The sequence below is a fragment of the Coloeus monedula genome (assembly GCF_965178545.1).
Source record: "Coloeus monedula genome assembly, chromosome: 5".
Taxonomy (NCBI): domain Eukaryota; kingdom Metazoa; phylum Chordata; class Aves; order Passeriformes; family Corvidae; genus Coloeus; species Coloeus monedula.
Window position 1 is genome coordinate 35,049,188 of NC_138785.1, and position 17,080 is coordinate 35,066,267.

The window sequence follows — 17,080 nt, forward strand, 5'->3', positions numbered from 1 at the left end:
ATGAGCTGAGACTTAAGAACAGTGCTTTTGCATGAAAACAATCTTCTAGCTCTTGGAATTCAAGTAACCATTTTTACCTGTTGATTAATATTGCAAAAATACACCAAAACCACCAACAATATTACTAATTCTTTGCTTTCAGTTCCATGAACGAAGCTCAGAGATACAACAACTAAGCCAAAAAGAGAAAATAAATTGATAAAGCATTTGGACACAATCCTCCTGTTCTAAGTTTTTGCCATGTCTGGATTCACCAGTCAAAGAAAGAACATTAGTGTGTCTACATGCAGTGTCATGCTGGAAGAAAAGCACAAGTATCAGAAAGAGAAATTGTACTTTGTATCTCCTGTTCTACAAAAGCAATATTTCAATTATATGTATTGTGACAGAGTATGAATTTTTCTTACATGCATATTAGAAACATATGTTATATGCATGGTTGGGTACATAATCTTCTTCCACTTCAGCCTCTGTGATTAGCATTAGGTAATTAGGCATATCCTAAGCTACTTAATGAGGAAAGATGCAGACATCAGCACCAGTAACTAATGTTATTGGGTTACATGCTGTTGCTGTGTGAAAAAACATCTCCCCAGACTAAACCTCAGGCAAAGGACTGCTAAAGAAATCCAGCCCCAGAGGTGAGTGTGGACTCCTGAATTCATCCCTCATGATGAGTTCATTTATTTTTTCCCCTCACTGCTCCAGGACTGTTACCACTGCTTCTTTTGGGATCCCTGTACTACAGGGGCTTGCCCTGGTCCTAAGTGGTGGTCACGTAACCTCCATGTGGCAAAAGGAATTTTTATATCACCTTCCTACAAGCAGTACCCTTTGAAGGGATAAGGAGACTGGCTAAGCTGGCCCAGTAACCATACAGCAGGTCTGCAAAAGTTCAAGAAACTTTCAGCAGCTATTAAAGCAGGAAGCCAGCTAGACAGCTCTTAAGAGAGCTGAAATAAAGCCAAAATTTAAACAAACTCCTTGAAAAGCTTTTACACTTATTATTTGGAACTGCAGACAGGTGGAAATCTAATTATTATAAGATAAAAATTACATTACCAGTTTGACTACTTTAATCTTACATTTCACTTTCAACTGTCAAGAGGTCTGGACTGTTTCAGCCCTGCTCAGTCAAATCTACAGGCATAATGATGTTATGTTTAGTTGCACATAACTCAGAGAAAAATTTATTTCCTTCAAAACCAATTTACATAAATATCTTTTGCAAAAATGAATGCTTTTTGCTTGTTTGTCTAAACCCTATTGGAGTAAACACGACAACTGGCAGGCAAAAAGCCAATGCGCCACTTAAGTCTTCAAAAACAAAGCATGAAAACTCCAACATGACAAGTTATACACAAGATAATTCAGATACTTACCTGTGATCAAATTTAATTCATTTGGTTTCTACAACTTTGTAACACAAATTTTGATTTTTATCTACATTAAATTAGCTTTTAATGGTAAAATCATAGAATCATAGAGTATTGGGTTGGATGGGACCGAGCCCAACCTTTCTCAGCAAAAGCACAGTGTGGACAGAATGTCCCAACACCCTGTCCAGCTGACTCTTAAAAGTGTTTGATGTTGTGGAAACAAAAATGAACTGATGGAGTGATTTCTAAAATCAAAAATGTTAGTGTTTCTGATATTAATTTTCTGATGTTGATTTGTGTACTTCACAGGATATGGAGGCCCTTATTTTGTAACTAGGTCCAGTCTTTTTAATTAAACAGTAGTGGAAAGACCTAACATCAGGTCTGCCCTTGCTACCACATTTCATATGAATATAATAATTCACAGCTAGATGAGCTCTTTTTAAGAACCTGTAAATTTCAGCTCAGCTGGATGCCTAGTCCAGACCTCTATCCCCAACCCCCTTTGCATTTTCATCCTACCCTGTTCTGACAGCAGTAACTGTATCTGCTTTCTGCTACCAGCACAGCCTCTGGATTTACCCCAATTCTTTTGGCAATATTCCCTCTTTGCCATCTCTTCTACAAACTATACATCCCAAAATGATTTAAAAAAATTAAATAATTGTATCTCTTAAATCCAGTCTGAGAGCAAAGATACCTAAAGGGGCATTTACTTGGGTAGTGTATTTACAGAGAGAATTGTGTATTTTCAAGGCATATCTGACAAACCAGAACATGATAATTTAAATACATTCTGCTCACGTCTTATAGGTCCAGCTCTTTTGGGAATGTATTTGCACCAGATGTTGGAAACAGTCTCAAGCGGACAGATCTTATTGCTATAATTGCTATCCCATTGTTATATTGCTATGCAGCACACTGAATATTTTGAGATACTGTATTTAGTGAATAGAGGGATCAGATTGATGCTGAGGACTCCAATTCCATCTGAGAGGCAGAATAACGAAATTTTTAAAAATAGTATTCCTTGAATGAATGTCTTCTTCAGACAGGTATGTTGTACAGCTCACTGGAATGAGAAAACTAAACAAGCTGTGTACTAGTTCTATCACAATGAATTATATCAGTAGCAGAATTAAATGTGGTAATTCAAAATAAAGCTGTCTCACAATTCATTTATGAGCAAGGCAACTCATTTCTCTATGTCATCAACACAAGAAAGAGGTCTAGGGGATAATGCCAACTCCAGCTGATTAGGTCTGGCATTTCAAAAAAGATTGTTAGTAGAGAGAGATTCCCCAGTCACCACCTTCTGCTGTCTTGGCCAGTTTAGATGAACTCTCTTGTCAAGGATATGAAATTCAATTACCAGACATGACAGGCACTCATCCATAATTATTTTTGGTATGTTGATAGTGTGCTTTTCAAACAGAATACTGGTAAATACAGAGTTTTCAGGATAAGCGAGATGATAATCACTTACCCAACACAAGGGGACTTCAGTCACACACATGTGTCTGTGTTAAAAGACCAGCAAAGACAGATACGGGGGACAAAATTAAGTTCAACCGGTAAAAACAGTAAGAATTTCACATCAAGACTGCCTTTACTTAGGTGTTCAGGATCTGATAGAAGTTTCCAGATAATAATTTAAAAAAAGAAAAAAAAGGGAGTCCTTACAGACCATGTATTGCTTAACCTGTTGAAACTAGTGCAGGAACATGAGTAACGTTTGCTCTGCCTAAGGACAGAGAAGGGCTCTACTTTGGCCTAACTGAAAAGCTAAGTAAAAACAGACTCCAGAAGTGCAAAGATTCCCATACGAAGGGAGTGAAGCTTTAAATTAACAAACCAGATGATGTAATGGACAGCTTATATAAAATGGCCTCACAGATATCACCAGAAAGGCTAGTGAATCCTCTCCTGTCTCTGTTCTGAATAGAGGCATTTCCAAAAGCTGGTCAACTTACAACCGTGCTGAACTAGAAAGCTGCGGCCAACTGATGGGTGATAGGGCAGACAGGGAATATGTCTAATGCTTTTATTCTCCTGCTGAGTTTGCTCTAATAGCAGTGATGCATCACAGAATACTCCAGATCCCACCAGCCATTATAGTTAAGAAGCTGAAACTCTATCCTATTTGAAAAACAGCACACAAAGGAATAGACACCTTAGAAGATTAGAGCAGTTTGTATAGCAATAGGCTCAGCAGGAGACCCAGTCTGTGTATTTTAATCTGAAAATTTCCCCTTTGTAAACAATGCAACATTTTGTGGAAAAATACACCTCTATGAACTTTTTTTGTGGACATTTCCTCAGGTCTAAAAAGTTCAAAAAGACGGTGAAGGTGACCCAAGCCGGGTGTTATTTTACAAGCTCGGTCTCAATGGCAACTGAAATTTATGTGCATAGGTTTGGGGAAGGGGGTTTCTGGGTTTTGGTTTGTTTGGTTTTTTTCTCTTCTTTATTTGTTTCTTCATGATGGAGTTCCTGCTTTGTGCTCAGATTTCAAAGTTATTTAAATCTGATTGATGCCTTTACAGCAACTGTTACATTAATTGGCAAATGAATTTCTGTTAAATTATCTTTCACAGATTTTCTTTTTTTTCATAAATTATTCCTTGCACATTTCTTCTCCAAACCTTTTCTTTCTCTCCTTTTCTCCTTCCCCTCCTTTCACCTGCCTCTGAAGAGAAGGAATAAAGGGAAAAGTAACTCACAAGGAAGGAACAGAAATATCCTTAGGATTCTGCCAAGCAGTACCATTCAGCACCTTTGAAAGTCAGTATGATCATGCTATAAAGTGGTTTGAAATCTAAAATCAAAATTGCAAATGGCAAATCTATACTATCATTTAAAAAATGAAGCAAACGAGTAATTATGACTTTAACTTGTAGATTCAATCAGCTTGCTTAGGTTGTTTTCTCCTGCCTTACTAATCTATGTTAATCTTTATTTTCAAGGTACAGATTCAACTAAAAAATCCACTTTTTCTACAGGCGTAGAAGCACTGCTAGCTAAACTCTGAATTATCAGATGGATTATAGTATGCAAAACTCTTTGTATCGTAGCAACACAATATTTTTCATTCATGAGTCTCTTCAAGGATGCATCATTCTAGTCATTATCACTTTCTTAATAAAAATGTTTCATACTTCTTTAAAAAAATGTAGGCAGTTGGAACAAAGGATGTACCAGATTTTATGCAAAAGGTGCACAGCCATAAGACCAACAGCTTTTGACTGTCTGGAGGGAGCTAAAAGGAAATTTAGCCTATAGGAAAGGTGAAGCACAAAACATGTATTTTCTTTGTTACTGGATTTTGCAGCCCTTTATTTCTGAGGTAGTCAGTACTCAGAGAGCCATTCAGAATTTCTATTCCAAAGCAGACATCTGTTTTCACATCTCTCTATCTGCAAGACTGCAACCCTCAAAACATTCCTATATACTGCACAGCTTCCACTCAGATGATGCTCCTGCCATGCTCTCACAAGTGCATATGCACACACCCACCATATTCTTCCTTTGGACTGGTGGACTGCACGGGAGGCAGACTGGATAAACTCCCATCCGTGAGGATATCAGTTATTGTTATATTTGTTATATAGTTATATTTGAACAACTCCATTCTGGTGTGTATTTGATGTCTATTTATTCCATCCCTAAGGGAAGAGAGAAGCCTAAATGTGCCAAGGCAAAAGAGTTGTAGTAAGAATATTGAAATGACTAAAACTAAGTAAGTGAAACCCTGAGAATGCATCACTGTGAAAAACAGGAGATACCATATTTATTATGAAGTGCAATAAACCTAAATCTGCACGACCACCCCCAATTTTGTAACTCTGAAGAGATAAAGTTTGCTTAATTGTTTTTAGGACAAATACATGAAATGGGCTTCAGAGTGCCATGGTGAAAAATTAAATGCCATGCAAACACTTCCAGGAGCATACATGTAACAGATCATCATTATTATTTACATTTATGGAGATAATTATAATAATTATACACAATAAGCATAGGTAATAATTTGTATCCTCCATTTACTGAAAACAAAACAAAGCTACTTCTGTATGATATTGGCTATCATAGGATAGGACTGAATTTTGTGATAGCAGAAATTAAAATTATATACAGGCGTTACACACTGTGTAAGCTTGTATAAAAACATAGAAATTGTGGCACAACCCATTCCACACATATATGCAGTTTTATCTGGATGCATCAATGTGACACATTCAGGTATACTCAGAATACACTGTTGATAAAAACAGTGATTTAATAAAACTGTACACATTCTTGTATACATACAATCACACATTTTTATGTATTCCCTCTCAGTAGAACATGAGTTTATAACAGGTCCAAAAAAAAGCGTATCCAAGAGTAAACTGAAATTGAATTATTTTCTAATAGTGGTCCCCATGTGTTTATTATCAGCATATATTCATGCAATTTTATTCAGAAGTTCAAGTTTTGGGCAGACTTACATAAATTCTGCTGTCCTGCCTTTTGTTAAGCTAATTGTAAATAAAGAATAAATTGTATGGACAAACCACAAAGCATTCTCTACACATAAAAATTAAACATTCATATCTAGGAATTTAAAAAGTGCGGAAACAGTTACTATGCAATGGATCTAATTCTAGCTTTTCTGGTTTTCTGCCTTTTATTTTTGCCTTCGAATTCTGTTTTGATGAACAAAATCTTTTCACTAACTTGTTTACTTTGCACTGTTTTCAGTAAATGAGAGCTAAGCGCTAGGTTAGGCTTCACCTTTCATAATAATGATTCTGTTTATGAGCAAGAAGAACGATTTGATGACTAACATAACACTTATATTTTAATACCAGTTTTGTATACCTGGTATTATTTACTGTAAAAGCACTTTTGAAGGATGACATTTTACGCTTTACAAGAGCAAGGACTTATTTTTTTGCTTGATTTGTTTTCTTTTTTGAAAGCCCTAAGTTTTTTTCTCAGTTGCTCATTACAGTAATCTAGAACCTACAATTGGAAGGGATGGGGCTACATGGTTCCTTGAAAAAAAAAATCAACTACCAATCTGGAAGAGAATTTTCATTTATGATTAGTGTGAAATTGGCAGAGAACAGTAAAAACTATGGATCAACTTGTAGCATCGTAGTTCCCTGTAGCAAAACACAAGGGGTCACACAGCCAGTCTTTAGGATTCAGACATGCAACAGGTGATCTTGGAAATGCTGCAATCCTGGCGCTGGCAATCAAAGTCCATGGCAAGAACTTCTTTAAAAAGAACATTTGAGCTCCTTTATGGTTTTTTTTCACCATAAAACCTATCATTCCTCCTTACAATAATGCTGTCAGGAGACATTATGTGCTCTCTGTTGGTGTCACTGCCTCAGACATGGTGGCATGTTTGGCCCATTACACACTTACAGTGGGTAATAGTCAGTTCTGCCTCAAGCTGTGTAAACCATCCACACTGCCATACAGGACTCTTCATACATTCACCTTGTACTGAGAGAGGATGAAATACTTGAGAGTATCAAAACCCATGTGAAAGATTATTCAATCTTAATGGAAGAGATTAAATGGTAACTTATAATTCAAAAGGATAAATATTATATTACTTATTACAGGATTTGATACCCAGTTTGTGAAATTTATTTCAGAGTCACAAACTGAGTGGCTCAAATCAACAATCAATACATTGGCAACAGTAAATTTTTCATCTAGAACTTTAGTGAGCACTACTTTGGCATCCTGGTGCCTTTTGGTTTTTGTTTGTATCTTACTGAGAGGAGCCCCACCCGACACAAGAAATCAGAAATTGCTAACATACAGCAAAAACAATTCTTTCCTTCTTTCTTTCCTCTATTGTTATTCATATTCTAAATTAGAAATGTGAATATTATCACACAGAATATTCCAAAACAAGCACCTCACTTCCTGATATAACTCAACAGAGTTTTATTAGATGGATGCTTCAGAGACTTGTAAATAAAAAGTGTTCTAACACCTGCTCCAGGTTTTTGAGAAGTAATTGAGGCAAAAAAAATTTCAGGCAATTTGCTCCAAGCCTGATTTTCCCTGCACTGAAAAATAAGCCCAAGGTTCCCATCAGAGAATTCCAAATCTTGCTGCTGAGAGAGCATCCTTCTCTAATGAGCTCTTGAATCATAATTAACATACAGAAAGATAATTACAATGTTTTAGAAACATTTCTTCCAGAAAGCATTTTAACATAACCAGGCAGCCTCAGAAACACATATAAAGCATAACCTCTACAGACTGTAATTCAGACATGAGATTTGTTCCACTGGTTAACCACAACAGAAAACAATGAATCCACCAGATCCTTCTCTGACTAGCTTTCCTCTTAAATTATACACGTGTTTAGGAAGACATAAGAATTTTAATGAAAGAAGTTACAGCACACAGAAAACTAAGCAATGTCAAGTAGGTAATGGACAAGGTCAAGTTTTTCACTTACATAGATTTTAAACACATGCAGATAGGACAATTTCAATTCTGAAATCCAGAACACTGCAAAATACTATCTTTTACAAAGAATAATAAAGTTCCTTCTGCTACCAGCAACATAGGAAATAGGTGGGGAAAAAAGTCTAATGCTTAAAAAAATAGTAATAATTTAAAATCATCAAAGCTGGTTCATAACCCACATTTCCAAATACTTTATATTTTTATTTATGTGCAGGTTTCTTTATGTAGATAGGTTTTGAAAGCTGTAACTACTAACTAGGGCTACACTTTTTCCATACAAAGTAATGTGAAATACTGATCAATCCAAAATATGATTTAATAATCTAACGCTAGCAGGGAAGAATGCAAAAAGATTGTTTCTTGATTTATTGATTGCACAGGAAAAATCTAGGTTATTACCAGAAGTGCAGCAAAACCAGACACTGATACATTTTCCTAATTGTCTCTGATTGGAAAACTAACAGAAGCAGTTGCTTTTGGAGTTCCAGGGCAGTTTTCTTGATATAAATAAATAAAAGGCTGAGGTGAATGAATGAATGAATTCCCAGGTGGCTTTTCACTGAAGACAGCCACAGTAGTCAGTCAAATATTTTAAGTTTTGTTCTTTCATTTGCCTTAAATAGTCTATTACTGAAATTCTTGACAGAAATTTTTTTATATCTATATATATGCAATAAGAAAAGTCCTTGCAACATGCTAAACTCCTGCACTCTCAACAGACAGCAAAAGTGAATGGTAAAATAGAAGTGTTGATTTCCCCCCACCCCCACCCCCATCCACCCCTCTAGGGAATGTTTGATTTTAAAATCTCTGGATTGGATAGGTATAATAACTAATATCTGGAAAATAACAAATCAAAATCATTCCTTCTCATTATAACTAAGTAAGACATATTCAATGTTCAGCAATTCAGTTTAATCTGTAATACCACAAAATTCAGAGTTAATGTACCTAGCATGCAAAATTGCCCAAGCATACACTGCAAATGTCAGGTGTCATCTCCGAATAAACAACTTAAGAGCATTATGAAATATGAATCTGTATTTACAGAATCTATGCTATATTTCATTTCACAAATGAAATATACAAAATCCAGTGGTATCTGCTCTGGGGCAGGAGCTCCATCCAGCCAAGGGTGGAATACTTAACACACAGTAATTCTTAAAATATAATTCTATTTGACCCTTTTAACTTACACATACAGGCAAAGGAAAACAGTGAAAGACAATGTTTTGATGACACTAATATATAGTTTTACATAAAGACTATCTAATTTTTCTGCCCATTGAAATTTTTATTGTGTGCAAGATCTGACACTGCGCAGAACACAGCTCTTGCCTTTGGCATGTAGTTTATCTGGCCTAAAAGCTTTCAATCTTGTTCTGAGGAGCAGTATTTTACTATCACTTTCTGCCATGCAATATTAACCTGCAAAGTCAGGTGTTTGCTTTTCTATGTACACACACACCTATAAAAACCTGCTTTACCAAAAAAGCATTTTGAGTCAGATAGCAAATGAAACTGGAATGCCAATCAAATGTCTTTCAGCATTTGAAAAACTTCATTGACAGGTAGCTTCTCATAGAAAAATTGATCCAAAACAATGAATGATGCTATAAATCAGAAAAAGATCGAGTGCAGGACTGAAAACCTGTTCTTTTAGCTTGCAACTAAAACCAGTGCAAATATCACTTTCTAATAAGCAACTATACTGATTTCTGCAGAAATCACTTCAAAATAAATGTTAGGCACTGGCATGTTTCCCATGTCAGTGAATACATTTATGCTTTGTCACAGTGCAACCCATGAACCTGTATTTCAAAAAAGCAGAAAAAGTCATACTAAGTCATATAGTTACAGTAACTATAGCTAGAGACATGCATTTAAAACTCTTAATTAAAGTAATCACTACAATTCCCAGTGATCAAGTTTGTAAGTCTATAACTATATAATTTTTAAAGATAGGCAGTAAGTCTGGAAGAGTTTCAGCCACATCCTACAGCAGGCTGGATATATTCTACATGTTTTTCCCTGTCTTCCTTTTTCCCTTCTTTATGTAAGACAGCAGAACTTACCATAGAACTAGTATTTTAAATTAAAATCATTGTTGTCTTTTTTTTGTTTTATGGCTCTGAGAAGAAAAAGGTTTTACACTGGGTACCCCACAGACAAAAAATATTATAGGGAAGAGGTTTAAGGATACTGTGCTTACCCTGAATGCAAAATGTTTAATATTTATAATCAAACATAATGCATGGCAGATGTTTAGGCTTGGATTCAAAAAATTGTTGAGTTTTTATCTTTTACCTGCTGTGTATACTGGCTTTTTGGCAGAGATTTCAGCCACATCTGAACCAAAAATACAGAAAAAAATGGGGTTAAGCCAAGAGAACTCCAGTACAAATCATATTTTGCCTTTCCTAATGTTTCCTTTCTCTGTTTCCTAGAAACCAAAAAGCATCTAGATGTAAAGTCCTGGCTTCAGGGAACCATATATCCCTGTAAAAGGAATTCAGAATTCAGTTCGAAATGAAGACAGATTCATAGCTCTACACATTACAGCTGTTATTATTTGGGTAGGGCAGGAGGAGAAAAATGAAATAGTAATTCTATCTTAAGCCAAAGTGTTAAGGTAACATTAAACACTTGGGGAAAGCAGGTGAAAAAAGTGCATGTGTTATTTGCTAATTATTATTACCCATTTTACAGTAATGACTAATTGTGTATTTATGATGGAGTTTACAGGGTAACCATAATGTTCTGCAGCAAAACTTTAGTATCTGGGTTTTGTAAATAAAATACTATATAAGGAATATAATGGATTTAAGTACTGTATTATATCTAATAACCTAGTTTCCTTTAAATCCTAGAAAAAGGAAACAGATTTCACATACCTTTGAAATATTACTTGATCGACTTGTGGAACGCCCTGGGGATTTGTCATTCTGGAAAACAAAATTAAAAGATGAAAAAAAGTTATGTCATTCGGATTCTACCTAATCTTTTCTGTGACTGTGAATGCACAGAGATTCTCTTCCTCTATTTTCTTCAGTTTGGCTACCAACTGTACACTGGAAGACAGTTCAAGAAATAAACCACCACAACGTCTTGAGAATTACATGAGTAAAAGTTTTTAAAAGGTTCTGTAAGAAATTAATGCTAGCATTTAATTTCCATTTATTTTGAGGTTTTTTAGAAAAACCATTTTGAGTGAAATGAATAATCAGAGTTCCTCATGAAAACTGGTACTTATGTATGAAAAGGAATGTTTCATTACAAAAATAAAAACTTCCTAGTCACACTGAACATATTCCTGCTTTAAAAAAAAGTAGAACTAATCCTCTCAGGAAAATCAACAGTACTAGATGACATCCTGGACAGATATGTTCTGAGGACAACAAATTGTAAGCATGCAGAGATGCAGTTCCATTAACACCTACTCCTCCATCCCCTCTCACTCTTGCAAACAACACATATGCACAAACCAACACCACAGGCTGAAATACATTAATAAAGTGTATGTCAAAGAGCGACCTTTCTAGAGCACATGTTAGTTGTGGGGTTTTTTCTAGCAATCCAAAGGAGGGAGTGGAGCAGGGGTTCAAAAATTTGTTCAGTATTTACACTTCCCTGGCAATCGATTCAGCTTCATTTACACAGAAAAGGTAAGATATTTCAGAAACAGGGCTCATCCCCTTAGTAAATGCTTGTATCTTAAGAGAATCAAGAAAATATTTTTCACAGCTTTTGAGAATGTACGTTCAAACACTCAAGTGAAACATTCATGTCAACAAGACTGATTTTTACCTAGAAGGAGTTGAACTAGGTATCATGTGTAAGTCTGTTAGATAACCTGCTTGGAGAAACAGGGGGTCAAAACCCAAAGAAGAGCTTTCACTTCTGTAGCTTTATTTGCAATTCATGCATCATGCAAACACATATATGCATACATGTCCACAAGAGGCTTTCAACCCATCTCTCCTCAACCTGTATTCAACATAACTACAGAAAAATACAGAAGCTGACAGCTACCAAAGGCTAAATTTCCTCCTCTGTTAATGCATGTCTAGTCCAGAAATTAGTATTTCCCCAATACTTTGTAGCACAGAACAGCTTTGCAGTGGCAAAAATGACCCAAAAGAAACCTTAGGTAATTTATCAGCAAACATAAAAAAACCCGCTTTTATTTGTCATTTTTGTATTTAAAAAGCCACTTTGATCTCAATCCCAGTGAGCACACCCATATGAAAAAACAGTTTTAAAACTACTTGTTGTTTCATATACCTACATATCTCTCTTCCTCCAGATTGTAGGTGGCTTATGTTTTTATTTCATCCCTCAGTGCCATCATTTTTTTGTATTTTAAATATTAATATCCTGAACTCTCTCTCCTTTGTCTTCACTAGCACTAAGTAGCACAATGGACACTTGTCATCAAAATGAGCACCACTGAGCTCCCTGACCACACAGCATTTTCCGTTTTATTCTATCATAGAAACTAATTCTTGGAACTTAACCACCTTCAGGTTTGTCAGTCTCATCTTTTTTTTAAAGAAAAATTAAAAAAAAATAAATTATTTAAGTTATGCATTCATTTATTACATTTTGTCCTTGAGGGTGGCCCCACTTTGAACAGCGACGTGTAGTAGATGATCCTTTCTGACCTGAAGTATCCTACGATTCAAATATTACTTCTGTGGTATATTATCCCCTGTAGCTTTGGTAATAAATTCATAATTGCTTATCCTTTCTCAACAACATTAAATATATACAGTTTTGAATGTCTGCATTTATATCCATAGAAAATACACTTTGGATATTCTGAGTACATCATTCAGAGGAGCTCTGCTTTGACCTCAAAATAATAGAACTTATGGACCCATGAAATTAATTCCCATTTTGTGGTTAGAAATTATGAACGGGGATCACAGCTGAGAGACTCCCTGCTAAAAGCATGTAGCCTTCATTGTCCATCACTTGGACTAAAAAATACGTTGTATTTTCTGACACTGTAGTGAACCCTGGAACTCTAACTTCTTTTCTTTCAACAATCTGAAATTCAAGATTCGTTTTCAAAATCTGTTTCTTGACTACAACTCTCCAGGCTTTTTACATGATTCATTTTTCTCTCTGGCAGATTATCTCCTTCACTTGACTTACAACAAGATTCTCACTCTCCAACTGAAAATTCAGAGCATCCACACTCTGCAAAGCACTGCTCATACACTGAATGGGCTAAACTGAGAAAAAGAGTGCAGTCTAAACAATTTTTTTGGAAAAACAAATAAATAAATTTAATCATTATTACTAGGTTCAGGAATTTCACGGTAATTTATCCTGAAAAGCACAGTACAAATAGAACAAAAAACGTTGCACTAAATAACAGTACATAAATCAAATACAGAATTCTTCATTGAAGTTCCTATTCAACAACAAAAGAACAGAACAGAAAAGTTATGGCAAAATCACTTTTGAAATGTGTCATTAAAGAGTGTCTGCATACTTCTGTTTTAACGATTTATGTTTACGAAGTACTCACATTGTTAAGAATAATCGATTTTTGTTATAACTACATGAAGAGGAACTATCTTTATTGAAGAATGCTTTCCCTACAAGCTTGCTAAACAGGAAGATTTTTTTTTTTGGTACAGATTCAATACTAATTTACATTTTAAAAGCTAACAAAACATAGAATATGCTGAGTTGGAAGGGACCCACAAGGATCTTCACCTCCTGGCCCTACATAGGACCTCTCCAAGTGTCATGTGCCTGAGAGTATTGTCCAAATGCTTCTTAAGCTCTGCCAGGCTGGTGCTGTGACCACTTTTAATATCCAACCTAAACCTCTCCTGACACAACTTAAGGCCATTCCCTCAGGTCCTGTCACTGTCACCACAGAGAAGAGATCAGTCCCTGCCCCTCCCCTTCCCCTCACAAGGCAGCTGTACCTGCAGTGAGGTCTCCCCTCAACCTCCTCCTCTCCAGGCTGAACAGACCAAGTGACCTCAGCTGCCCCTCATACAGCTTCCCCTCAAGGTCCTTCACCAAATTTGTGGCCCTCCTTTGGACGCTCTCTAAAGTCTTAATATCTTTTTTATATTGTGGTCCCCAAAACTGCACACAGGACTCGAGGTGAGGCCACAGCACTGCAGAGCAGAGGAAAGAAATAACCAAAGACATATATATTCAAATATCTATACATATTTTTGTGCATCGAGGAAATCAGATTCAATTTCCTTAATCTTCAAATCAGATTATTTCAAAGAAAGTAGCATTCACCTTCTAGAATTACACTTCTCAGCAGGAATTATTTAATGCCTGTAAAGAGGATTTTTGATCTCCGTGACTGAGTTTTCTAAACTTATACGTACACAGTTCTGGCCCTTGAACAAAGTGAAAACAAGATATTCAGAGACCTCTCAATAAAATTCTTAAACAATGCTTTCCTCCAGTCAACAAAATAGCAACACAACTCCTCCCAAGACTCCTCCTGGACAGGCACAAGCTTTTTGGGTTGTCTTATGAAGACCACACTGAAATGCCTCTCCTTATTATCAGATGTCCTGTACCACCAGTATCTCATCTCTTGTATCCTACACTACATCCTGCAAGCAGTCATCAGGTATCTTTGCAAAGATGTGATAGCAGAAAAATAAGTTCCTTTAACTATTCCATTCGGATATCAAGAAGAATCAGTCTGTGTTTGTAAATTTCGTAAGAATTCGGTTTTACCAGGATCACTTACAAGGATATAATTGAAAATTAAATTTAGCCTTCAATATAAATTCTGGGAGGAAGACAAAGGAGAAATAATACCACAAAATTTCAGATTATGACATGTTCATAAACGTGCTTTGGGTGGAATGTTACATGCACCTGTCCCACCACATAATAAAAAAAATTCTGTATGCAATTAGTAATCAAAATATTTAAAAATAAGTGCAAAATTTCTTTTTTTTTTACAACAGTTTTTACAACCTCCTAAAACTTCATTTCAGCCCAAGACTGGGTTTTTGAAGTGATATTAATTTCAGTCACCATCTTAAATCTAAGCCCATTAAACTTTCTAATACTTAGATACAGCTTCTTGGTTTTCGTTTTTTTTTTCAATTTGGAAATGTGACTTGGACTGTTTACAGATTTTTGCTTTTAAAGCAAGAGATAAAACTCTGACTGGGTAGAGGAAGATGTTAGTAATAGCAAATTTCTAAAATACTGCTGTGAACAGTTCAGGCTCTCATTAAAAAGAGGAAAGTAGGAGATTAGCTGGTTGTTTTCTGGCTCATATATAAATATTCAGATGCACGGTTAACAATTTTAAGTCTTGCTGGGCAGCACAACACATTTTAAACTAATCCATTTGTCTGGTTTCTTTCCTCAGCTGCCCCTTGTTTTGCTCTGGCTTTGAGCATCACTCGGGCTGACCCAAGCACCTTGCTAATGGATTGCACTTCATCTCTCTGAAGTGAGCACAAAAGCATCAAGAATTAATCAGGGTATCTCAGATCACAGGAGAATCTTAAGCAACAGCTTCTGTCATACAATTGCACCCAACCCACCCCCCAAAAAACCTCTTTTACAAAATATTTTGTCTTACTTTTCTTTTTTGTGGACTCTAATCTTTGCATCCCAGTGGTGCCACATGCTGCTTCACACGTGTGCACAGTCCTCAGGCTTAGAGTTCCACACATAACTGCAACAACAGATTTTCATCTGGAAGTCATGTCTCACGTAACAAAAATAAATGCCTCCTAAGTGTAAGCACAACACAGGCCAAACAAACACAGTTTTGCCTGCCTGAAGTGCCTCTCCACATAGTACCCCCTCACTGGATCTGCACAGGAGCCTCATCTCGGCACCTTTTCACTTCTAGAATTCTGAACGGGAGCAGAAACTGATTTCCCTTTATGGCCTGACCTATCACATATGTAGATGATCTCAAGCAGGAACATCAGCTGCTGAAAGAGCAGGAACTGACATTATTAAAATTAATGTATGGACTTGATACACTTTATTTCAATATCTCAACGTAAAAATGGAAAGACAAAATCACAAACCAGGAACATCTGCTTTAACTGTTAACCAAAAACTCCAATGCCCATAGTTAACTAAGACTTAAACACCCTGTAATTACTGGGCATCATGCATAATTTTACTGGAACCCAGAATTTTTTCAATATGACAAAACTGCTAGATTCAAAGTGCCAGGTGACAGAAAAAAAAGCTCACTGTGAATATTAAAGACTGTGATACAGATGCAACCTTTCATTAAAAGAACGAAGTACAGACAACAGAATCTATTGATGAAATTAAATATCAACAAAATACACAGAATATTACCATTTGTATTATTCACATATACTGTATTACACATATATAAACATCTAAAAATACATTACTATCTCTTAATCTATTTGTATGAATAGATATGCAAATGTATTTACTCTCTACTAGTTATCTGCTACTGTGAATAGCCAGAGCCAGGATAACACTGTCTCCCATGGTGTGGCAATTGCTACATTACCCAAAACCTACTGCAGTTTCTTGTGTTGGGAGTCCACATTTTTAAAACAAATACAAGCAAATCACTGTCTATTTGTAACTATTTATGCCAAGAAGATAATGGTAATGTTACTACTGACAGAGCATACAGCCTGCCTCTAGGCAAATTTGGACCTGGACAGCCTTTTCTCCATGGGAAAGGAGAGGGGGGAAATCAGTTGCTGGTGATATCCTAGCAAACTTAGAGAAACTGGCAATACCTAAACAGGTTTGATGTGGGGAATTTGCATTCTGAAAGGAGGTCAAAGAAGATTTTGGCTCTAAAATAATACTGAGAAAAAAGCCTATCATCAGCTAGCAGTTACCTCTTTTCATGCAATCATTCTCTGTGCTGCTACATATTTTATCTATTTTTTTCATACTTTCCAGTATTTAACAGTCAGACATATAATTCCTCATACAAATGGATCATACCACTAAATCACCAAATATAAAATTATTGGTAGTCAAATCTATATTTAAAAATGTAAGAAAATCTATCTCCCTTCTTTGTAAACAAATAACTTGCTTATTCTAAGACATTTTAACTTTACTAAGAAGTTCAACATTAATTTCAAATCACCTACAAGGTCACTAGGGGAAAGGTAGAAAGAGAAGGCAAATCTAAACAGACTGAAGGTCTCTGTTGTAAAGCATAACTGTGCAAAACCAGC

At 35.9% G+C, this 17,080-nt stretch overlaps 1 protein-coding gene across 1 annotated transcript in view; it reads right to left on the reverse strand.

Annotated features, from left to right (window-relative positions):
- MARCHF1 (membrane associated ring-CH-type finger 1) overlaps positions 1–17,080 on the reverse strand; it is a gene marked incomplete at both ends in the record, with an annotated part of 86,900 nt that overhangs the window by 33,066 nt on the left and 36,754 nt on the right. The window contains one exon of the mRNA XM_082281923.1: positions 10,760–10,810. Within this exon, the coding sequence (XP_082138049.1) occupies positions 10,760–10,810 (51 nt within the window). The remainder of the gene's footprint in view (positions 1–10,759; positions 10,811–17,080) is intronic.